Raw genomic sequence first — 24,324 nt, 5'->3', positions numbered from 1 at the left:
TTATCAAATTCTCTTCCCACATTACGTTGCCCAGTATCAAGTTTAATGTAGTCATTTGACATTATGTAACACTAAGTGACCCTCTGAGATTAAGTCATTACTCTCAGTCCCTTCTGTAGGGCTGCTTGACTGATCAGATGATATAATATTAATTATGCTTCCCAAGTCATATTTTACAAGATATTTTGTCAGTGGTTGGATCACTCTGTACAAATTCCTCACCCTTCAGAAAAAACAAACAGGATCAAAACAACTTATCTTTCAGAGGGAAGCCAGCTTCTAGGAGCTTTTCCTGTAAATGCTTCTGTTTCTTAGTTACTAATGAACCAATTATTTCAGAAGCTCAGGAGCGTCAGAAAAAGAAAATTTTCAGCATTGTCCCTGCTAGTGAAAAGCAAAAAATTAGTTCCCTCAAAAGGAGCTACTGAATTCAGGGAGAAACTCCCTGGTGACACCTGCCAGCTGTTCTTGCCCTTAGGCTACAGCAGCAGCTTAGTGCTTTTAAGTCCTTGAAGAAAAACAAAAAGTCTCAGGGCTTCAGTAAAGGCAAATCTTGAGAACAGTGTTTCACCATCTGTCCAAGCATGGAAAGCCCTCTGTTCTGTCACTGACTTCTAGTTCCATGACATCAAGCTTTTGAACTCACAGCTGCAAGAGGAAGCACTCATTAGACACATATGATCAACACACAGAAAAGACATTCCTCTGTCTGCCTCTTCAGATCTGCTTAGCCCAGATCTCTTTTTCTTTTGGTGGTGTTTGTTGCTGTTGTTCTTTTTGTTTGTTTTAAACCAGCAGCTGAATCTCAGCATTCCTCTCTCTCTCTCAGCTGAAAAAGACCACTGCACCACACAGTCCCTCATCCTGGCCTTCCTGCCTTTTTCTTTTCTCCTTTATACACCTACACAGCTAAGGAAGGAAAATTTGTCTGTGCTTAATCCTACAGCAGCCTGTAATACCACCTATAAGGGCACTTATCACCACCATCCCATTCCCATCTTCCCACCTCCTCCATTCTTAAGACCTGTTCTTACTAGATTAAGGAAAAAAAAGAATAAGCACAGGCATCTCCTAAAGGTTTAGAAATGCAGAATACTTCTGCACAGAATCTCAGATAAACCATTTTAAAGAACAAAACCAAAACTGATTTGAGGCATACTTCCATTTCTTGGTACTTCTGCCCAGAGAGCTCCCAGTTCAGCTGACTGATTGTTCCACCAATCATTCCAAATAAATGAACTGTCTGAGCAGGCAGGAGAGTTCAGCCCTAACCACAAGGGTTTCCATTCCAGGACTAAATACTCCAGGTCCATCCTGGGATCTTTCATTCATGCTTTGAAAATAACCAGTTTTACCAACCCTGAAAATTTTGTTTTGACAAGGTGCATCTCAGTGAGAAAAATATCTCTTGGCCCTGTAATTTTCTGGATCAAGACAAAGTATTTGGCATTCAGAGACATAGATGTCAAAGCAAACTTTTAAAGACCTAAATCAACTTGCATAGTATACAGTTTCAAAATAAAGGGAATAAAGTAAAGCCTAATATTTCAGCATGCTACAAAATTTAGCATCACCTTATAGAGAAATAAATAAATAAAATCAAACTCCTGTAGGTCAAGTAAGACAGTCTGAAAATGTAGTGCAAACCTGTGTTTATAGGGTTCAAGTTTCTAATGTTTGTGTCTCCAGTGATGGACAGATCTGGGACAAGAACAGTTACCTGCAGAGTTTTTTTGTCCCATGAAGAACTTCCCAGGGCCAGAAAGATTTTTGTCTTTGGTGACTCTAGGACCCATGAATCCATATGTTCACTGTTGAGGCATGTACACATTTAGATTGGCAGTAGCTGTTACCAGAAAATGTTATTTTCATTACAATGTCTTTCATCCATTCTGGTAAGTGTTCCTGTCAGGGATGCATTACATGAGCCACTCAAAAATGCCAGAAGAAAATTACTGAGCAACTATGCAGAGGGACAGAAGAAAGACACAAAATTCAAAAGCAACTATAACTCACAAACTCTTGGTGAGAAGAAAGCAATCCAACAATTTTAGTGGGAGACAGTGTACAGCACTCATGAGAATTGCATTATCATACAACGAAATTTTACTGTGCACTGCAAATCTAGACATATGCTTTCTGAAGTGCTCTTTAGCAGAGGACTGTTATTGATGCAGTTGTACAACAGAGCAAGCAAAACATAATAGTTTAGCATGTATTTTTAGACAGATACACAAGGTATAGCTCTAGAAACATCAAGAAATGAACAGAGTTGAAGAACACTATAAGAGGAGAAGAAGCTATAAAGCTGAAAATGAGAGCAGAACTTCATATATATACACTCACAGATTTAGAAACAGAATTCAGCCTAGGCTACTGGAAGAGCAACTCAGCATTTCATTCACTAGTAACACAAAATCATAGAATGATTTGGGTTGAAAGACATTTAAAGATCATCTACTTCTAATATCCCTGCTGTGGTCAGGGACATCTTTCACATAGATCAGCTTGCTCAGAGCTCAATCTAACTTGGCCTTAAACACTTCCACAGATGGGACACACACATCATCTTTGAGCAACCTGTTCCAGTGGTTCACCATACTAACTCTCATACAAAGTAATTTCTTCTTTCTATCTAAAATCATTCTACCGTGCTTTAGTTTAAAACCTTGTCCTATGACACTACAAGCCCTGGTAAAAAGTCTCTCTCCACCTTTCTTATAAGCCTCATTTAAGTATTGAAAGGCCAACATAAGGTCTCCTCAGAACCTTCTCTCCTCTGGGCTGAACTATCTAAGTGCTCTTAGCCTTTCTTTGTAGAAGTCTCAGATCACTTCCACAGCCCTCTTCCAGACCCAATCTAACAGGTCTATTTCTTTCATTTATTGGGGACCCCAGAGCTGGATGCAGCACTCCAGGTGAGATCTCATGAGAACAGCAGGGAAAGAACCCCTTCTCTTGCCCTGCTGGCCATGCAGCTTTGGATGCAGCCCAGGATACAAGTGGGTTTCTGGGCTCTGAGTTCACACTGCCAGCTCATGTCCAGCCTCTCATCCACCAGCATCAAGTCCTTATCTGCAAGGTTGCTCTCAATCCATTTTTACCAAATGTATGGATACTGATGATTTTCTTGATCAGGTGCAGGACCTCACACTTGGCCTTGTTGAACATGGGCCCACTTCTCAAGCCTGTCAAGGTCCCTCTGGATGGCACCCCTTCCCTCCAGTGCATCAACTGTACCACTCAGCTTAGTGCCACCTGCAAACTTGCCAAGGGTGCACTCAATCCCAGTAAATCCACTAATAAAGATATCTAAAAGTCCTGGTCCCAGTACAGACCCCTGAAGGACATCACAACCATGCTATCAAATGGAATAAAGGAAAAATTAGGGATATATACAGCTGAAAAAGCCAAGGAGGTTTAGGATGGAATTCAGATGCCTGAACATAGGTACCTATAGTTCCCTTCGACATAGATGTGTCCCTCATGTTGTCTCCTGCCACACCTACAGAGAGGTACAGGACTCCCCTATATCCTACATCATATCGATTAGTCCCACCCAGGGTCTTGAATACTGTAAAAATTTTGAGCAGCTCTAGATGCCTACATTTGGGCAACTGACTCATCTCTAAGCTGCTCAAGCAAAAAAAAAGTAAAGAACATCTGTCAGAGCTGGAATTCTGGCTCCTCTTGCTGAGGTTTAAAATGCAATTAGTTAAGCTGGTTCTTTAGCACATACTGAACCAAGTGCATTTAAAAGGATCTTTATCTTATGCTTCTAACTGATTTGTTTCTCTGTACCAGCCAGCAACTGAACAGTCCCAGTGCTGGCTGAGCAGAGGGACAGACTGAGCTGGCAGTTCCACAGAGCCATGGAATTGCAACATTTGAATTTCCAAGTTAAAAAAAGTTACCACAGAAAAACATATGAACATCACTTCATTGTAAATAATCTGTATTTTCACTAGGCAGGAAATACTCTAAATCTTTCCACTTTCCGTACCAAAACATCCCAACAGAGTTAAGCCCCCCCAACTTTTCAAATGACTATTTAACAGTCACCCTTCTCAAAGAGCTGTGGTGCAAAGTGTAGCTAGTTTTTCCAAGATCACAAATCCTGTAGCACTGTAAGCCTGGTTATCACCGATTTGTCTTCTCATCACTGCAATCAGCTCAACAACAAGAAAAAAAAAAAAAAAAAAAAAAAAAAAAAAAAATCAGACACGTTTATCTTTACAAACCTTTTCTCACTGAAAGCATTCCCATCTACACTTTATTTGTAAACAGAGTTCTCCAGTTAAAAAAAATACTCAATAGAAAAACAATCACCACAAAGCTATTTAAAAAACAACACCACACACAAACCCAAAAACTTCAGTTTACAATTTCATGGGTTGTGCATCTACTATCAGTTAGAGATTGCCAGAGTAAAATGCAATCAAATCTGTATTGCTTTTACCAGTCCTAGTTGAGGGTAGCAGTTTATTTTGGTTTTAACAAATGCAAATTAACTCCCTCAGCAGCTCATTGTCACAGTGGCTCAAGGTTCACTGTTGAAATTATCTGCTCTATGGCTTGTCCCTGCCAAGGCAGTTTTATGTAGCACCTTTACAAATGGCCAGTGCTTTCATCCAGTTATGACACATTTGAGAGCAGAGTATACAGAAGAAGTTCCACCAGCAAAGCTCATTCTCCAGACGTCATCTGTTTGCCTTCCAAATCCTAAAAAAGTAAAAGTACTTGACAAATTAATCCAGAAGAGATTTACCTCTCTTTCCTGCAATCCCTCTGAACCAGGGAGCTGACTACGGGATTACAGACAGGTCAAGTTGAATCACAGACTTTCCTTACTCTAGGACTGCAAAGCACCTTATGAACCACCCTATTCCTGTGCTCAGGTTATTTCTCCAATCTGCTGCATTAATCATGCATACCAAATACTAATATGCAGTCCCTCTTGTGCAGTCAGTGCCAGAATCTCTGGCTACAGCTGAATCAGTAGCAAAGGATCTATGCATTAGTTCTGCAAAGCAACCCCACCAGCTACAATGATTCCGTCCCCAAACAGTAGCAGAAGAGAGGAACTTGGAGGCAAGACCTAACTTCTGTTTTTTCAAAAGTTTATCCCTACCCTGTCTTCAGACCACTTCTAGCACACTTTGATTTTCATTAATTGGGATCTCATTAGATCATTTTATCAATACATGGGAAATCAGTGTATTCTCTTTGTGCACTCTCCTCACCAGCCCTGGGGCTGGATCCTACTCCTTTACTTCAGTCAGACAGCACAGCCTTCAGTCCGGCAGGTCTGCTGGGGGCAACAGCCAATTTGAAAAACAGTCATAACTCTCCCCATTCCTTCTTTCCTTCCCTTACTCTCCCCAAGGTATATGCAGCTAAAGAGGATTGTGGTTTAAGCTACAGAAGTGAACTGCAATTGTGCTGATGTTAAAGCTGATGGGACTTCCATTTCTTGCCACTTACCCTTGGGGACACCTTCAAAATAAAGGGGAAAATGAGCAGCAGAGGAAGATTGCTGTTCAAGCAGTAAGCACACTGGTTTTCAGAAAGCAAGAGACAGGATAAATTCCAAGGAAGAAGCAGCTTGGTAAGGCAAGCAAAGAAAAACATGCAGAGAGCTTCAAGCAAGCTGGACAAATGGAAACAGAGAAGAAAGAGCCACCCCTCCAGTCAAGTCTCCAAATTACTCATTTTGAGGAAGGTGAAGTGTACAAAGCTTCCCCTCCATCCAGCTCCAATTTTAACAGCACTGAGGGAAGCAGTGACCATGCAGTAATAAAGCTGAAAATGGATAGGCCACTTAAAGGAATTAAACTCATTCCATGTTAGTAGTTTCACAGCTACATGTTTCCCCATCTGACACTAACCTTAAATCAAACAGCACTTGTAGGAACAGAATACATTCACTGAGAAGATGCTAGAGAAAAAACTTAGAAATTCAAATCGCAGAGGCTTGGCTTGACGTGTATTTTCAGAGGAAAAGTTTTCCCTCTGAGTGAACTTGCTCTGCAAGACTTATGTTTTCATCTCAGTTCACCCTTAAAATGTACTTTTGAAGTACTGGGTCATCTTACAGCATAACTATCAGCATTTAAAGCAGCCTAAACCAGCACTACTGTTAAAAACAGTGATTTCTCGTTGCCCAGAGAAGGTGGTGATTTTCTCCCCCACGCCTCACTCCCCTTGTCTCCTTATGCCTTATGATGTACTCATACCATCAGCACTGCAAGCCAAACAGCCTTACTCTCAGAGGTAAAAATAAGCAGGAAAAATATTTGACAGGCTAAGTGTTGCTGTGAAGCAGAAACAAATGCAGCACAGCTCCCAGTGAGACGTAAGAACAATCTTAATTATCCACCATCTTGGAAGTGAGTAGTAAGTAAAATCCTATATAGCACATAAAATGAATTACCAGTACCAAAATCTTAAGATAGGAGTCAAATGTGTTACTCAAAAGAAGCAAAGACTTGAGGACTTCAACAATTGGAGAAACTGCCCCTAAATTTTCCTCATCTACACTCCCTACCATACAGCTCATGATTTTTCACCTTTTGCAACCACGGTGACCTTGAGGCCAAAGGACTCATGTGATAAATTCATCCATTTTCCACATCGCACTTTCTAGAGCCTCCCACCAACTCCTGCATCCATCTCACACATGCCAGCTTGACCAGAAAATACACTTCAGAAACAGATCTAATCTTGACTTGAAGACTCCAAGTGACCAAGAATTCACTGCAGTCTTAGGCTAGCTGCTACTGTGGTTTATCACCCACAGTACTGAATTCTTCACTTATTTCTGGTCTGAGTTAAATTAACCCTACAAATGACTTTGCTTAAAAGTAACTACCATGCAAAACATGAAGTATGTCATAATAGTTTTAATTAATAAGATGGATCTGAAGTAATAAAAATTGTATCTGCTTCAATTTTCCCAAGATAACAGGTTGGTTAATATTTATGAGATTAGGTAACTTTTCAGCCTTTTCACAAAACAAGTGGATGCATATCAGATTAAACAGTTAAGAGTTACTAGTGAAAACAAATAGAAATTGAATTTTTCATAGACTTGTACCATTAGATACCACCACTGTTGTGGAGCCCTGCAAAGGAGAGTCCAGGTTCCTCCACCCCCCTGCCAATAAGTTGCTTTCTGATAAAGGAGCCAGTTGTCCTTTAGCCTCAGATTATGCTCACTTGCTAGACAGTTTCATCTTCATTAGCATTTTTGAAGCTGTTGGTTTGTACTTGTTGCCATCAGCTTCCTTACCTTTTCATTATAGATAACTGCTGGAGTTATTTTAGCCACCACTTCCATTTCTTACCAGAACAGTTTAAGTTCTGAGAAGACATCTGCAGAGCTGGAGGTATTGGGGACACTATCAGCATCACTATCTCCTCAAAGTTAAAAATACTTGTGCTTTTTATATGATAATGTTTTCTCTTCATGCAATTCTTACTCTTTCAGCTTTGCAGCTGCAGATGGTAGCTTACATTCTTTTTTCTAGTTTTCCAGTTAGAATGAATTAATTGGGTAAACAAGTCAAAAGCTGTAGATGGAAGTGCTGCAGTATCAGGGCTGTAGATCACATCTCCTTTTAGAGATTGGTAAAAGCTTTCATGCCTGAACACCTTGCCCCAAAAAATACATCTGTTCCTTGGAGCTACCAAAGTAGCACACTGCTATACTGCAGACAACAGTCCCTTTTTCACCTCAGGCATCTTTTTTGCTTTAGCATTGTAGATTATGACAGAAGAAAGTTCACTGAAACACTTATATTTAAAATAGGTAAATAAGTCTCTATATGTGGAATTTCTGCTCAAACATCACTATATATGGAAAAACAGTTATTACCCAGGTAGAATTAAAAGTACTAAGTAGAAAGGAAAGGAAAGGTCAGTTCCAAAAACAGGCTGGAAATGGCAGAAACATAAAAACCCCTGTGTTCTAACAACCTGCAGGAACAGCTTCTGTTCAGGTCACTAAAATGCATCATCCTCCATTTTGGCAACCAGGATTTATTCACATGCAAGTGACAATAAGTCCTTGTGCATGAAAACCTCCTGCAACATCCTTTATACAACAGCCTCCAATTATTGACATGAGCAACAATGAGGTTAAATCGTTTACAATATCCAAAATGATAGATCATTCAGATATATACAGTATTTAAAAAACGAGGGGGGGAATAGACAAAAGGACACTTTTATTGGCTTTTCAAAAACAAAAGAAACAAATGCTCATCACTACAATATAGTGAGGCTCCAGGTGATCCCAGAATCTCTGTAGGCTAATACTATATAAAAAAGTGGGGGGTGGGGGGGTGGCAGGAACTTCCCAAAAATCTCCATTTTAACTGAAGTTGTTCAGAAATGTCCACTTCATGGAATTCAAGGGAGGAAACAACACAGCCAAAAAAGGCAGTAACTCACTACATAGAGGACAGGAAGACAACATTGGCCAGAGTTGGGACATGCTCCCTAGAGGAGCCCACTAGATGAGCAGCTTGAGCAAGCAGACAAACACACAGCAGACAGGCCAGCTTGTCTGCTTTGTTTTTACCAGAACTTTTAATGGAAAGGACACTAACCCACAGAACATTTCTCTTGTCAGATTCCTTGGACCAGAAATGGCCAAAAACTTAAGAAGGCGCCAGGGTGGAGGAGAAGACAGATGAGAGGGAAAAGGAGAAAATGATTTAGTCAAGACCAAAGTAGGCTGACACTCTCCATTCCCAACTGTTCAAATAGTTTATCTTCCAATTTGGATCATAAAACTAAATAAAAGATAAGTATTGCAAAATAAGCACAAAGCATTTAGATCTCAATGGTAGTGAAAGTTGAATATTTCCATGTCGGCTGCCTGTCATCCCATACTTGACAGTGTTCCAAGCTTGCTACAAAATTTGCTACGAAATTATCTTCTCATTTCCCAGTGACATAGTCTGCTGCCCATGCTGTCTTTCACATAACACTTTTCTTCTGTGCTGATCCCAGCTGTCCATTGAGCAGGATACAGATACTTTGGACAATATAATAAATCTGTTTTTTCCACAATTTGGTTTTGCTCCAAATATTTCCAGCATGACCAAAAAGAAGAAAGAGGGAAGAATAAGAGGAGCTATAAATTAAAAACAAACCAGAAAGCTCCAGAAGCTATAAAACACGATCAACATAAAGATCACCATGTCAGATGTAGTTTGGGGATAAAAGAAAATATTTGGAATTTAAAATTTTTATCCAAGTTCTTTCTAGCACGCTAACTGGAAATTTAGTTTCTCCTTGATCTGTCAATACAAAGCTCTCTCTCCTTCCCCATACAGCCCAGGCATATTAATGAATGACTCAAAAATGTGAATTTTCTTTAAGGCTTTAGTTAAGCATTATGCTAAGCAGCTCAGCCATAATGGCAAAGTCATGATTAAAGAGAACTGTAAGTCCGTCTGTTAAAGAAAAACTAAAGAGTATTTTCAAAGACAGAGGAAAGCAGAGGAAAGACACAACACAGCAAAGCTTAAAGCCAAGTTGTGAACCAAGCTGCTGAACCTCAGAACTCCACACATCAATAGGCAATACAAAACATAGACATGAAAGAAACTAATCATTGAAAGCTTGAGCAAGTAGAAAGTTAACCTCGTGAACTATAAATGATGTTTACATTAGTTTTGTTCTCCCAATATTACAGCCTTCAAGCTCCCTCAGTAGCATGTGTAGCACCGACTGACAGCTTGGTTTGTTATTAAGTGTCTGGCTCTGAAGAGTATAGTGTTTACTACAAATAGTCTCATTGAGGAAGATCTCTCTTGTGCAGCTGTAACCCCTTCTCCACCAGTAATCAATTATACAGGAACTGAGAGCATTTTCGGACAAACACGGTCCTTCAACCTCGACTCAATATAAAAAGCAATTTGTCCTCCACTGCTTTCTGTAGCTATTACAGATCCTTCTAAGGCATCCATCATATTAGTTTTCAAACACACAGACTTGGTGAATTTTAAGTGCACATAGAAGAAAGCACTACCACTCCTTCCCCAAAACAGGTATTTGGAAGGGGTCATCTCACCAAATGGATTATCTCCACACACACACACATTTCTAATAGCAAGAGTGACAACAGCTCCTACTTCCTATGCAAAATGCAAGGCAACTCTGTAATCCATTTCCCTACTCAATAATTAATATGTAAAACCACAGGAATGTTACTCACCTGATTCAATCTCCCTAAAATGAAAAGTCTGAAATAGAAGTCTGGAACTGTAAAAATCTTTCCATGCAAGATAGTTAAAGAAAAAAGGAAACACTTTCCCAAGGCCCAAATCTGGACATTTCTAATCATCAGCTACAAGATGTTCCACCAGACTTATGAGGAACTACAAAGACATTTAATACAAATCTTGAGAAACCTCTGCTTCTTTTCTCACCTGTTTATTCTGTTCTATTCTATAGCTCTGGAAGAAAGCCTTTATTTGAAAGCACAAATACCGTATCAGTTAAAAAGAAAACTTATGAGTGAGCCACAAGTTACAGTTAGGCAGATTCCTTGTCACCAACAACCAGTGTCTTGGATGGCACCTCTCCCTCAATTGCTCAGACTAACCATGACTACTACAGCAACAAGATGAACAGCCTGCTCCCCACATTCTCCTCTCCTCATGTAAAGAAGTTCGAGTCCTATCCCCAAAGAGGACCCCAACTACTTCCTGCAACTGGAAGCACATACTTCCCACCCATACTGACAAAGGAATTAATTTTCTGTTAAAAACCATTTTATTCTGACTGGGTTTTCAAACAGTTTCCCTACAATACACCACACACCTCCCTCAAGACAAAACAAACAAACCAAAAAACCCCACTCCAAAACCCCTCTCTATCATCCTTCTAGGAAGAGCATCCTGGAAGATCACAGTAAAGGTCTAAATATAAGACTGCTGTTCACATTTGGAAAGTCTGTGACACCCTTTTGCAAAACCAAGCAGAAGTCAAAGCTGCACTAACACAAGGCTTCTTTTACAGAAAATTAACAGTCTACTAATATAAAAGCTTCCTCTAGAATTAATATGTAGGGGAAGAGATTAATCCATGTACTCATTTGCCTACCTCCTTACCCAATTGTTGATGTGATCTTGTAAAGGTCTATTTGAGTCCAATCTAAGGTGGTTTTAAGTCTACTGGACAGAGATTTATTAGAGCTTTCATCTCAAAAAAAAAAAGCCCAGATTGGTGAAATACCACAGTAAAATCAGTTTATAGCTAATTAAGATGGATGAATGGTGGCAGAGTGCAAAAGAAGGCAGGAGCAAGGAAAAAGACAAAAGTTTCATTCAACCATTACAGGATGACCCACCAATCATTTAGCATAAGCAACTAGTAGGAAAACAGATCAGGAAATACAGAGCTCTGACAGCTCAATGACCCATTGGCATTGATGTTACATTACACAAATAAATAACTAAGTGGCCCTACTTGAGCAAGAAGATTGAACCTCCTTCCAACCTCAGCCATTCTGTGGTTCCAATGTCATTTAGGTATAGAAACAAGTAAAAAATCAAGAAATGCAGTTTCCAACTCCAGCTTTGCTTCCTGCAATTTAAAACCATCTCTACTATTGCAAGACCATTAAGTTAAGAGTTTAATAGATTGAACTAACATTCCTTTATCATTACATCTTATTAGTAATAAAATCAGTTTTATTTTACAAAGTTTTAATAGCCTCATTCATTACCACCAGGTGTCTTAATTCCCAAAGAGCAATGAACAAATACAAAGCATACTGAATAGTTATAGAATTATTATTCTACAGTTTTGTCCTAGTACAAGTTTCTCCTCTAACTATCTGTAGTTAATTAAAAGATAAAACTGCTGCCCCTTGGAAGTCCATAGGGAGCAAAGCTGAGTGCAACTGAATGCAGATTTTTCAAGTTTCCTGTGTCAACTTTTACTCAATTCTATTAATAAACAGGATTGCCAATATCTAGGCTCAAAGCACATCTATCACAACAATAAATGTGTTGGAATTTCACTTTCTGAAATACTGTTTGAACAGGATGTTTCTGACTACCTTTATATCTGAAAGCCATCCATGCCGTCTGTGATACTCTCTATTTCTTTTAGAGAGGTCATACATATTAAGGATTTAGGGCTTTTTGAAAGAAGTCCACTGCAAACACATCTTAATTTATTTGCTGTGCAATTTATAACTTTGTCACTGTAAACAGCACATAATAGCATCCTGTCTTCTCCGTTTTTTTCTCCAGAGTGTACTCTGCCTGCAGTGCTGCTGAGTTTAAAAGGAATGGGATCTTTTTGTTGTTCTTAGAGTGATGCATTTCAAATGGTACTTGATGAGTTTGTCTTCATTAAGAAATGGTAATGAAAAGGGCAGTATATTAGAGAGCATCACGGCATCTGACAAAAACAAAGACCAACTGCAATTTCAAGTAATTTAGACCAAATACTACACCTTTAATTTTCCCATCCCAAGGGATAAAAAACCAAAAGCTTAATTCACTCTGCATAACACACTTTGTACAGTAGAACAATTTTATTTGGGAGGAATAAGACTGAAGGAGGACGGTGGAGACTGACCTAAGTGATTATCACTGATCTAGTGATACATTGCTGTATAATCTTATTTGTAATCCATCCACAGCTCTACCAGTATCCTTTTAGAGGTGACTTAGGAAGAAGTGTAAGTGCTTTACAGGGTCTGCCTCCTTCCACAACAGCAGTAGCACCTCTGATGATTTTGAGGCATAGGAGACAGGCTGTTACCCTCCTAGATATTGGTGCTCCCTCACACTTCATGCTTGCCATTCAATTTCACATACTGAAGCAGAGTGAAAAATTCAAGCACTGATGCTTATGTTCCCCCTCTCTGAAAGGCACAAAATGTGGATTTCTATGTACAGACCTCTTCAGCTCAATGATCAGTCTGTAGAGAAGCCATAGCCAGCCATAAAGGCAACATGCTTCTGGACTTTACAAACATGAAAGGTACTTTACTCTGCCACCCTATTCCAGCTTTCAAGGTGCTACTCTGAGCCTGAACAACACAAAGATGACGTCGAGATGAGTAAATTAATAATTTTCAAGTAGTCGTTGAATAGAACATGCTGTAACCTATAAACCAAGCCTTTTGCGTTTCCCAGATTTCCCCCTCCAGTTAGACAAAGTAAGACACCTAATACTTCTCAATGCTTCTGTACACCCAACCCTTTCTGCATATCAAAACAACTTACAGCAACTCTTCAGTAGCTTCTGTACAACACTCTAGACATGTCAGAGGAGAAACAAACTTATCAATTTCCATCCTGACGAAGATCTATGAAGAGCCTACTGCATTGCCAGGAGCCTGTACAGGTCAGGAAATGAATCTTGTGAAAGAGGACTGCAGATACCAGGCACATCAGTCTCTCACAGAAGATCTGAAAGGTAACAAGAACTACTTTTTCACATCGCAGCTTAGTAGTTACATTAAGCCCGTACTTCAGAATTTCTACCGGGTGCCTGCAGAAGTGGCAAACCAGCAGAAGCAGCAAATACTCAAAGGGAGTAAATCTTCTGCCATTACTTTACCTGCAATAGTTCAGAGACAGTCTGCTTTACAGCAGAGAGAAAAAACATCTGCTGGGTTGCTGACAATACACATGGCACTCTGTGCCTAGGATTTATCACAAAAAGCTTGGAAAGAGACAAATATCACAGGAGGATACTACACAGAAGTCAAGAGAAAATTATTCTAATGTTTCCAAGCACTGAGGCTTTAGAGATGAACTGCAGCACAGAACAAAATATTAAGCCACATGCACCAAGGCTCTTCCTAACACGAACATCATATGTTTTCCTGTATGCTTTTTGCATACCTGACCTCAAACATAACAAGTGAGTTAAAAAACAGTCTCCCCATCTAACTGAGCACAAACCCTTTGTCCTTTCTGCTTTCTATTAAAAGCTGAATACATCATCTCGAAAAACATTAAAGATTTGGTGAGAAGATCTTTGCAATTGTAGGGACAACCATGCCCCCTCACCTACTATCCTCCTAATGCCTTATATAGTCACAGCAAACTTCAAATTAAAAAGGAGATGTTCTAGAATGCCTTAGAAGTTCAGTTCTGTTTTAGAGTGATTTTCAAGTTCACTTTGGTTTGTTTGTGGTTTTTTCTGAAGGCAGTCACAGATTTTGACACCCATCAGAGGTGAAGTAATCTTCTGATTTATTTGCTCTATAAGGTTCTTAGAGAACTGTGGCCCTGTTGCTACAGTTGAGAAGTCACCTACTTGTCATCTGTCCTTTATGTCCCGCAGTCACACCCTATATTGTAAGTCCAATTACACTCATTTTATAAGGGCTTCTTTCAGATGTCAACAAAGACTGAATTGCTAAAAGAGATGAGCATATGCAAAATTCGACTCAGTCTGGTTACACGAGAAATAAACTCTCTGAAAGTTGTAAAAGAGTTGAGCTGCAATTGAACAACTGGAATATGCTTTAAGCAAAAAAAAAAAAAAATCTGTTTTCACAATGAAATAATACATAAGGATGAATATAGAGGAGATGTTGGTCACAACATGAGCACTGCTGATACCTACGGAGCAGAATAGGAGTAGGAATATTAGCAAAAGAAAGAATACAACAGTTGTTTCCTATAATATATAAAAGTTTACTGTTTGCAGAACTCGGAGGAAAAGGAAGATTAATGCTACATATCATGAAATAACATGGTTTTAAGAGGTGCAATCCACCCATTTCATTGGAATTACTTTTGTACATCTCTGGAGTGCTTGGTAGACATCAGGGTAAAGCTTGACATCCATTCCTCAACTTGCTTCAGCACATATGTTGTGCTCACAGGTAGCTGGACTGCCTTTCAAAGCACCAGAGAAATACCCACCCTAAGCAGAGCCAGAGCAGGGAGGGCTCTTCTGGCAGCTGAAGTTCTCGTCTGCTTTTGGCTTGTCCACATATAACAACAAGTCTCAGCCTACTCATGGTGCCAAAAACACATACTGTGGTGTAAGAGGACAGTCCCATATGCTTCTGCCCTGCACCAGAGACACACTCGATGCAAAAGTCTCAGTGGTCACCATTCTTCCCATTTAGAGAAGGATTTATAGAACAGCACTGCTCTCCCTCGGGCTGCTCACACAAGTGTTTTAGTTTACTTGATGCCAGGCCTTTCAGTGTGATTTGACTTTCACTGCGTAGCACCAGAACTTCAGATGTCAGAGGAGTTACCAAAGCATCCTAGTCAGAAATGAAAGTCTTAAAAAGAGCAAGACTTCAGAGATTATCCTATGCAGATGTGTCCATATACACACTCCATATCCCCCTTCCTGTTTTCCCTAAACTCATTAAATCTAACAAAGAAACTGCTTCATGGGGAGAAGGGGCAGCTGGGAAGGTGGGGGAGAAGGAGAGAAGCAGTGCAGTTTTACAGAATGGACAGGGAAAAATGAGCCTGACAAACAGTAAGATGTGAGCAGATATGCCCCAATTACAACAAAATTTAGGTAACAAGCTAACTCATGCTCACTCGTTCTCTAAAGATCCAGAAGGTAGTGGGAAAAGGCAGGACACCACAAGAGACACAAGCTTCTAAGTTGTGTTCAAAGGATTCATAGTTTCACACATGCAACATGGTTCTTCTACAAAGGTCCCAACTTTTTAGCTGCTTCCAAGGCACAAGAGGAAAGCAGGTTCCTTTTCCTGAACTTGTTGTACAGTGCAGCAGAGAGCACATAGGTAAAACAGTAGCTATCAATGATAGAATGCAAGTTTCAAAAATTGTCCTGAAATTATCAGAGAAGGCACTGGGAGAGTGGCAGGGCATGTGCACAAGTGGGACAAGGCAAGAACAGAACGGGTGAATGCAGATGAGCTCAATGAACAGATGAGCACAAGACAAAAATATGGTAATTCTAAAAGCCAGCATAAAACAACTGAGGAAAAAGATGGCGAGAAGGCAAACTAGCAATGAAATGCGATCAGTTGCAAGAAAAATAGCAGTCAATACCAGACTACACTCAGACAGCAATCTATTAACAATCAGTTATGGTGAAACAGCAATAAAATGTAGTCAGTAAAATGACCAGCTGAAGGAAATACTCTTTTTCACACATCTAAACTACTATTTCCTCTACACAGTTACTATATTTTTGATTGTTCATCCAATTAAATTAAGCCTCTGTTTTCTCTATACAATAACTGCAGTATTTACAAGATTATGAAGAAGCCATATTTGATCTTGAGGCAGAGGCTGCTTGTTGCATCCTGGGTTTTAGGTTCAGATTTGGGGTTCTGGTCTTTGTTAGCTTACCGGTTCCATGTATCCTCGTGTATCCCCTGTGTCTTCCCCCCCCACAGACGTTAGCCCCAGGCTGCTGGCCATTGGGTTTTCTCCCCTGCCACTCCTGTGACCACTCCTCCCCTGCCCAGTCCCCAGCAGTTCCGTGTCCATCACCTCATTCTTGCGGTCCCACTGGCCCTGAACCCCCATGTCCACCCCCGTCATGTCCCCATTGGCCGTTGTGGCAATGTCACCGCCACGGCGTCTGTGTTCATTGGGCGGAGAGCTCCAGTCCTCCCCTGTCCCACCCCTATATCCCTCCGTGGCACCCCAGCCTCGGGGCCAGATTTGTCCAAGCGAGGCTGGGAGCGGCCGCGGCTTCTCCATCGCGGCTCCTGTGACCAATAAAGCGTCCAGCCGCGACACGGACGGGTTTGGACAATTTCCTGCCTCTTCATTTCCTTCCCTCGCGCCGACGACAAAGCGTGGCCAGCCCACTCCGGGGCGCAGCCGCAGAAGCGCCTGGAAGTAGTGGTGGCATCGACCCTGACGAGAAGCCGAGGCGCCAAGACGCGTTCTTGGGAGCCAGTCAGGGCGGGAAAAGTGACGCACTGCCAGAGCTGCTCACAAGGTTTCATGTAAACATTTGGGAAAGAGTTGTTCATATTATCATGGTCCCACTTCAGCAAACTGTATCAACTCATTCATGTACATCAGAGGCAGTGGCAGTTTGGCTCTTTGGGAAGACAAGACCATAAAGATTAAGGGGAGGAAAGCTGGTAGAAATCTAATCAGGTTCTCCACAAAGATGTGCCACACTGTATCCCTGGAACACTGCCTTAAAGGCTTACTGAAGTCCCAATCAAGGGCAGAGAGTTTCCTTTTGCATGGGTCCATATCCCTGGCAGTAAGAGTAGACTCATCTACGTTCCTTCAGCAGTGGAAGCAGTGGGCTTTTCATGTTTATGTTTACAAACAATAGATCATGATGCTGCTGCAACTTCTTTGGGAGTTTCTTGTCCTCCTGCCTGTGAAGATCGACACGTATTTCCTAAGCTCCTCCACATTCACAACAAGGCAAGGGATCACTGGAATGCAGCAATCATAGCCCAGTGTGGTTGAAATTCATAAATACCAGTTTCCAACACTGAACAAAACTACGCATCAAAGAACAGTATTCAGCCACCACCACCAAACTTTTTTTCACCCTTCACAAGTTCAAATTTGCTGCATATGAAACTATGACATTCAAAGGGGTTACCTTCTATTTGGCAATCTAGAGATCCCTACATGCTGTTTACCCTATCCCTCTTCTAATAGGAAGCATTGGATGCAAGCAATAAACTCTGTCTTTTTTCAGTAGCTAGGTAAGGAAGTTTTATTTAATGAAATGAGTTCCTGCCTAATGCTTTAATTTGGGCTTACGATATTGTAGAGCTTAAATAAAAGGTCTCGTATCTATTTGGCTGACAATTTTTTTTTTCAAAACTGAGACATACCTGCTATTGTGTACACTCACTTTTTTTAAGACAGAAACTAATAGAACTGATGTACTGCACAAGGAAACTTGAGCAGGCAGCCTTGGTGGCAGTACATGCACTGGTTGATTACAGAAACACAAAAGCTGTTCATGAAAGGAGATGGTAACAGCTTTCATTTCCCTACAGCACTGCAGAAGAAAACAATCAGTTTTGAAAAGAACTATTTCCAAGTTAAAAACTAGCGAAGGCCCTGTGATTTCACAGATAACAGCTCCTGATGTGTCCTCTCAAGTAACTGGCAATCAATCAATGCGGCAAATTAAAGCCCTATTTATACAGGCTCACAGAAACAGGATATGATACAATACCTTTAAAATCTGACAGAAGGCAGACAACTGTTTATGTTCTGTATATCAGGCCCAGTTTCACTGAACTTTATCTCAGCTATAGAGCCACAGCTTTCAGAGTGCAGGAGGTTTAGTTTTGCAAAGCTCCATCACTCCCATCTCACTTTGAGAATACAAGTTCTTCTCACAAAGGAGAGCTACGTGTGCTTGTACAGCCATAATAGCTGTCCTTCCATGCCCAGCTGTATCTGTCTACACTTTTCCTCAAATACTTTTGTCCGAACTCTCAGATTGTCTCCTAGTTCGGGGGGTGAGGAAGTGATGGTGGTGCGGTCACAGCTACAGAAATAGGGGGAAGGATTTAAGAGCTGTTTCACTAACTTAAACTTTCCTGGAACAGACATCAGAGCTTTTAAACAATGCCAAGGGCATTGTTTTGTTGTGTGAAATACAGTCCTTTCCTTTGGCCCCTGGAGATCACAGAACTGTGGAATGGCCTGGGTTGGAAGAGATTTTAAAGACCACCTAGTTCCAACCCCTCTGCCATCGGCAGCAACACCTTCTACTAGACGAGGCTGCTCAAAGTCCCATCCAGCCTGGCCTTGAGCACTGACAGGGATGGGGCATCCAAACTTCTCTGGGCCTGTTCCAGTGCCTCAATACCCCCCACAGTAAAGAATTTCTTCCTACCATCTAACCTAAAAGTAGTCTCTTTCAGTCTGAAGACATTCCCCCTTGTCCTGTCACTACATGCCCTTGTCCTAGGCTCCTTAAGCCTGAAATGCCAAGTGTCATCCCCACCCCCCTCCAATATAGTTATGTTTGAGATATTGTAACAAATATCTTATTAATTTGTATAATCAGATTTGCTATGTTAGGCCATCTGGCTTTATAGCACCCACACTGTAACTAGCTTTATAAAGTTTACAGAAAATTTGAGTTTTCTTTACAAAACAAACAAGAAAATCCCCACATTATTTTATGAATACATAAAAGGTTTTAGTCACTTGGGATAGCAATTTAATTCACATTGAATTATATAATACAATCATCTAATTTAAGTTTTACACCATAATAATATAGTAATGAACTTAAATAGCCTATAAATAAGTAAGTTTTTAAGAACCTGGCCATATTCCTGGGAAAGCAGCTCATTACCTAGAAGCCAGCCAAGTATCATTGAATAATAACTACAGCAAGATGGCCCAGTGTCAGACCTTGTCCACCCTTTTCTCCACTGCTCTCTATACCTCTGCCAGTATGTGCTGCTGATACTGGTCTAGCATATTTTAATTTTCAGAGTGCGGGCAACAAAAAAAGACCAAAGAACAGTTCTGTGAAGCTTTTGGGAGCAGAAAATGGAGAAAGGAGTAATTCAGAACCTCCAGCCAACCTACTAATGGAGGGATTTTTACCCAGTTGGTGTAAAATTAACCCCTTGGTTATCCAGCCAACCAAGATGCAGTCCAACTCACCGTCCTCACTTCTGCAAGGAGTCACTAGTTTACAGGTTCACTTCTCTTTCTGTTTTTCAGACAAGCTCTATCTACAGTCATTTTCCCACTCTAATGACTTCTAAAGAACACAGATCTATAGGGCAGTGGTAGACAGGAACTATAGTTCAGATTTCCCAGCATTAGGGCATGTAACAGAAGACAAGAAGTCAAAATAGGCATGGTCCTGTAAGCCTGGGCTGGGGCATGCAAACACTTTGGGGACCTCCGTGCCCTCAAGGGCAGAGTACAGCAGACTAACAAGGCATTTAAAACTGGCCCCCTCACACAGCATCTTTTCCTCAAAGCTTATCAGGATTCAAAACTAGCCCTCCTGGAGACAAATATCCAATCCTATACACTCATGGTTAAAGAAGCAGGTGCTGCATGCAGAGCTAGAAAGCAGGCACGGCAGGCTCCGGAAGGGTGAGCAAGTAGCAGTAACTAACTATACATGCCCCTAGCACCTGCAACCTAACAAAGTCCTGCTGTTGATCGTGAGAACAGCTGGATGCTGTATCTAAATAAGCCTCAGTAACAAAATAGTAACTGAGAGCACCAGAAACATACACACACCCACACTCATTGTTGATATTTACCTGTGTGCTTTTCTATTCCTGTACCAGGGCACTTCAGAAATAAGAGGTGAGGAGAGCAAAATATCTATAGCCTTTCCACTGAATTTATCTGTTTCTACTTCTACCCAGACCACCTCTATTCTTTCCATTTAGCCTCAGAAACAAAAGCAGGGGTAGTTTGAAGAACAGGACCCCCCCCCCCAAATCACAGCTATGGTACAGCTCTTTACTGGCATTTAAACTACTTCTTCAAGATTATCTTATCAAACCTTTGAACAAAAGTACTACATAGAAAAGTAGGATCTGAAATCTAAATCCAAGAGAGGGCTAGATGGCAGTGAACCAGTGGCCAGCTGCCTGTCAGCTCTCTCAGCAGCAGGGCATCACTGCTCAAGGCCAAACAGAGAAAGGACGCAAGCTTGTCATTAGTTATGAGATTCTGCAATGCAGCCGTGTGCTACCAACTCTTGGTCATTTTACTACCCTCAATGCTGTAGGGAAGATCCAGACCTAGGAATTACCCATCACCCTGCACTTAAGATGATAGCATGTAAGCGGCACCACCTCAGATAAAAACTCCGGACTAAAATTTCTCTTCCTTCTACGTACATTCTCAGCTTTCTCTTCTTCCTCTTCCCTTCTTCGCTTGTTTGAGGGGGTGAGGGGAAAGACAGAAAGTCAAAGTAAAACATTAGTCAGAGCACCAATAAAATTCTCCTTCCCTCAACTTTGTATCACTTCATTTTGCCTTCCTCTCACACCTGTCTTTCACAGATTTTACTACCTGCAGTCTGTGCAGTGCTATTTTCAGTTTCTTTTAAATATAACCTTTAACACTATTCTAAACTGAACCTGAGAAAAGAATTCAGATAGCCAAAGTCTCATGCTTTTGTACACTTATGACTGAGCAGAGTACTTAATTCAGTTTTTCAGCATACAACAAGCACAATCACTGCTCTAGAGAAGTTGTCAGATAAGACCCTCTGGTGTCAGAAAAGGCCATAAAAGTACTTGTTTTACTGCAAGACTGAAGTTATAGTGTTGAGGCCATGGAAGCCTCTTTCTTCTCACCTGCTCCCAGTTCTTCATGCCAGTAAAGAAGGCTCCTTGGCTCAGAAATATACTTCACTTTGATTCTCTACTGCTAGCAGCTCCACTATTAGTTTGCTCAGTGGTCAAATCTCAAGTAGCTCACGGATTTAGCCTGTCAAATACCAAATAACTGCACAGATGGAAGCTCCCCAGCCTGTCCAGGCCCCAGTTTCAGTGTTTGATCATCTTAAAAATGAAGTGATTTTCCTAATTGGAATTTTTCCTACAGCAAATTGTGCCTGTTGCACCTTTAAGGGACTGAAGTAGACAGCAAGTAAAACAAACCCACCAAGAAAACCCAATCTGTCAGACAACCCTACAGGCTTATACCCAGTTTGGTATTAAACAGATCCTCTTAGCAGTGTATTGTAGAAATCTGTAACCCCAAAAGCTTTTAGCAACTGGAAAGAAACTGGACAATGTATTTGGTCCGTCATCAGATACACTGTCCTTTCCTTGACCTCTGCAGCCCACAACACCGGCTTTGAGCCCATCCTTGCTCTCCCTATAGCAATAGCCTCCTGCTGCCACCCCAACGCTGTAACCTCCATCCCTCCCCATCAGTTTCTCTCGCCTCGCTGTCCCCAGTTCACCAAACCACAGCCAACCTTCTCTGTCCATCATCCCTTCCCTGGCCCTTTCCCTTTTCCCCACTGCCTGCTCTTGCTTTTCACAGATTATATTTTGCTTTCCCACCCTCAACGCTTTATCACAGCCGACCCTACAATCCCCTGCCAGGACCCTGCTCTGGTTTTCCCACGGCACCACGTTTGTTTGTCATTACAGACACGCGTGTTATTTCCTGTGGGTGCCGGGGGGAGCATTACCTCGAGGGCAATACCCTCGCAGTAGCAGCGTCTCCGCTTCCTTCCTCCGCTCCGTTCACCCTAAGCCCACGCCCGCCCGCCGAGACCCCCGGCGGGGCTGCACGGCTCCTACGCGGGACCCACGCACAGAGAATTCCCCGCGCTCCAGCCCCGCCGTCCCCAGCGGCCGCCGCTTCTGCTGCAAGTGTTGGCGGGGGCGCCCAAAAAGTGACGGGTTTAAAACTTCTGACTTCTCTTCGAGGCGTTCCCGGAGCCGCGGCCACGGCAGCAGCGCAGCGGAGCGCAGCCCCCTGCAGCCCCCGCGGGATGCCCGGAGGGCGCCCGGACGGGCCGGGGCAGCCCCGCGGGGCAGCGGCGGCACCGCGGGACCCCGCGCCCAGCGCTGGCACTCACCCGCCTCACCGGGAGCGACCTTCCCGCGGACGCCAGCAGCAGGAGAGCGAAGCCGAGAGGCGAGGAGAGCATGTCCGGGGGCGGCCCCCCATGCGCGGGGCCCGGCGAGGCTCCGGCTCCCGCTCCCCGCGGAGGCTCCGCGCCGGGCACAGCGGAGCGGCAGCAGATGCGCCGGGGACTCCGGCGGCCGCTTTTGTAGCGGCGGCGGAGGCGGGGAGGGGCCGGCCCAGGTGCAGCCCGGCCCGGCCCGGCCCGGCCCCGCCCGGCGGAGATGAGGAGCCGCCGCGGGTGGCGGTCGCTCCGCGGGCGGTGGGTGTCGGGAGGTGGCAGCGCCGAGGGTTTTGTCGGGGAGGGGAAAGGAAAGAAAAAAGTGGAAGCAGCGCCTCTACGATCCCGTCCCCCACCTTTTCAACTTCTTATTCTATTTTACTCTGAATCTGTTCAAGCTTGAGCATTTTGGTGACCTTCAGGCTGTTCGTGACGTCCAGGTTTTATTAGGTTTAATAATAGTGAATGCAATTATCCATTGATGACCTGAATTTGCAGAGCTGCACACAGAGCAGATCAGAGCTTGGTTTCTGAGTTGAAGACGGGGCACAGGTCAGCCCCGGCAGTAATATGATATGTAAATCTCGAGAATTATGCTCTCCTAGCAAATGAAGGCTCTGCATCTGCTTTGTGCTAGATTCATATTACTGTTCTTATTTATTCACTTTGCACTGACTCGTAGAACTAAACCTGCTCTATAGCAGCTATATTCGGTGACATTCCACACCAGAATCTGGAAGAAAGCCATCAGAGCTAGAAGGAAAGCTCAAAATTGAACCAGGAAGTGGGGGAAATATTTCTTGTTGGTCAGTTAGATGCAGCTACAATATAAACAAGTTAATAGTTTAAATATTAATGATGTGTATTAATTTCAAATACAACACAGCATCGGTCTGATGCTTTGGAAATGTAACTAGTTAAAGTATCAATGCTGTGAGATCATGAAATCATTAAATTCCTCAGAGGGTGAATTGCCAGGGCAGCACTTATATCTCAACAGCTAACTCCAGACAGAAAGAATCTACCACGGTGGTTTGGATGATTGAAGGCAGAAAAGATATTTCCTTCAACTTTTCTAAAATGAAATAAAATAAAGATTAAAAAAAAAAAAAAAAAACTATGTTCAGGCCAGGCATCAGAAACCTTTAAATAAAGAGAAAGAAACCTCTATCCACCTGGATAGCACTGCCAGCCTTAGTATGGTGCACCTATTTCATATGCCAATCTTTACTGCTCTCTATTGTTTCTGTACCAGGCTTATAAATTAAGTTTTCCAGTTAAGACTTCTGCTCCCGAGATGATTCCCAGCACCTGTGTGTAGCAGAGGGCTGGCTGCTTTTGCCAGACCTTAGTAGACTCATGCCTCCATTGAGAAGCCTCATCAGGGCTACGACAGTGACATATATCCTGTTGGAAGCAGGAATTTTACTTTGGAGATTAACTCTGCTTTCCAGAAATAATCCAAGGTAGCTCTTCAGGCATGATGATGCCATACCAGGGGATGATGACCAAGCAGCCAGGCAGACTAAGACTTAACTCTCACAGCCTGTGTACTCTCTACGTTATCCTTGTGAATGGAGATGTGCATGGCTGATACCAAGAAAGGATGAGATGGCTGAAGGAGGAGGTGCTGTGGAGATTGGATGGTTCTGTTTAGGCTCCTAAGAACTCATAGAATAGAGGAAAGTTATATAACCAGCATTCTGAAAGACGCCATGGAAAAAAACCCCACTCTTGCCTTAATTAAGGGATATT

General features: G+C 42.2%; 1 protein-coding gene across 1 annotated transcript in view; it reads right to left on the bottom strand.

Moving 5' to 3' along the window:
* GLP1R (glucagon like peptide 1 receptor) overlaps positions 1–24,062 on the bottom strand; it is an 86,715-nt gene extending 62,653 nt beyond the window's left edge. Inside the window, 3 exon segments of the mRNA XM_053936859.1 lie at positions 22,522–22,776; positions 22,779–22,992; positions 23,917–24,062. Of these exon segments, the coding sequence (XP_053792834.1) occupies positions 22,522–22,776; positions 22,779–22,992; positions 23,917–24,062 (615 nt within the window).
* Between the last annotated feature and the right edge of the window lie 262 nt (positions 24,063–24,324).

The sequence above is a fragment of the Vidua chalybeata genome, chromosome 3 (genome assembly GCF_026979565.1).
Source record: "Vidua chalybeata isolate OUT-0048 chromosome 3, bVidCha1 merged haplotype, whole genome shotgun sequence".
NCBI lineage: Eukaryota > Metazoa > Chordata > Aves > Passeriformes > Viduidae > Vidua > Vidua chalybeata.
Note: the sequence above shows the minus strand (reverse complement) of the source record. Positions and strands in the feature narration are given on the sequence as shown.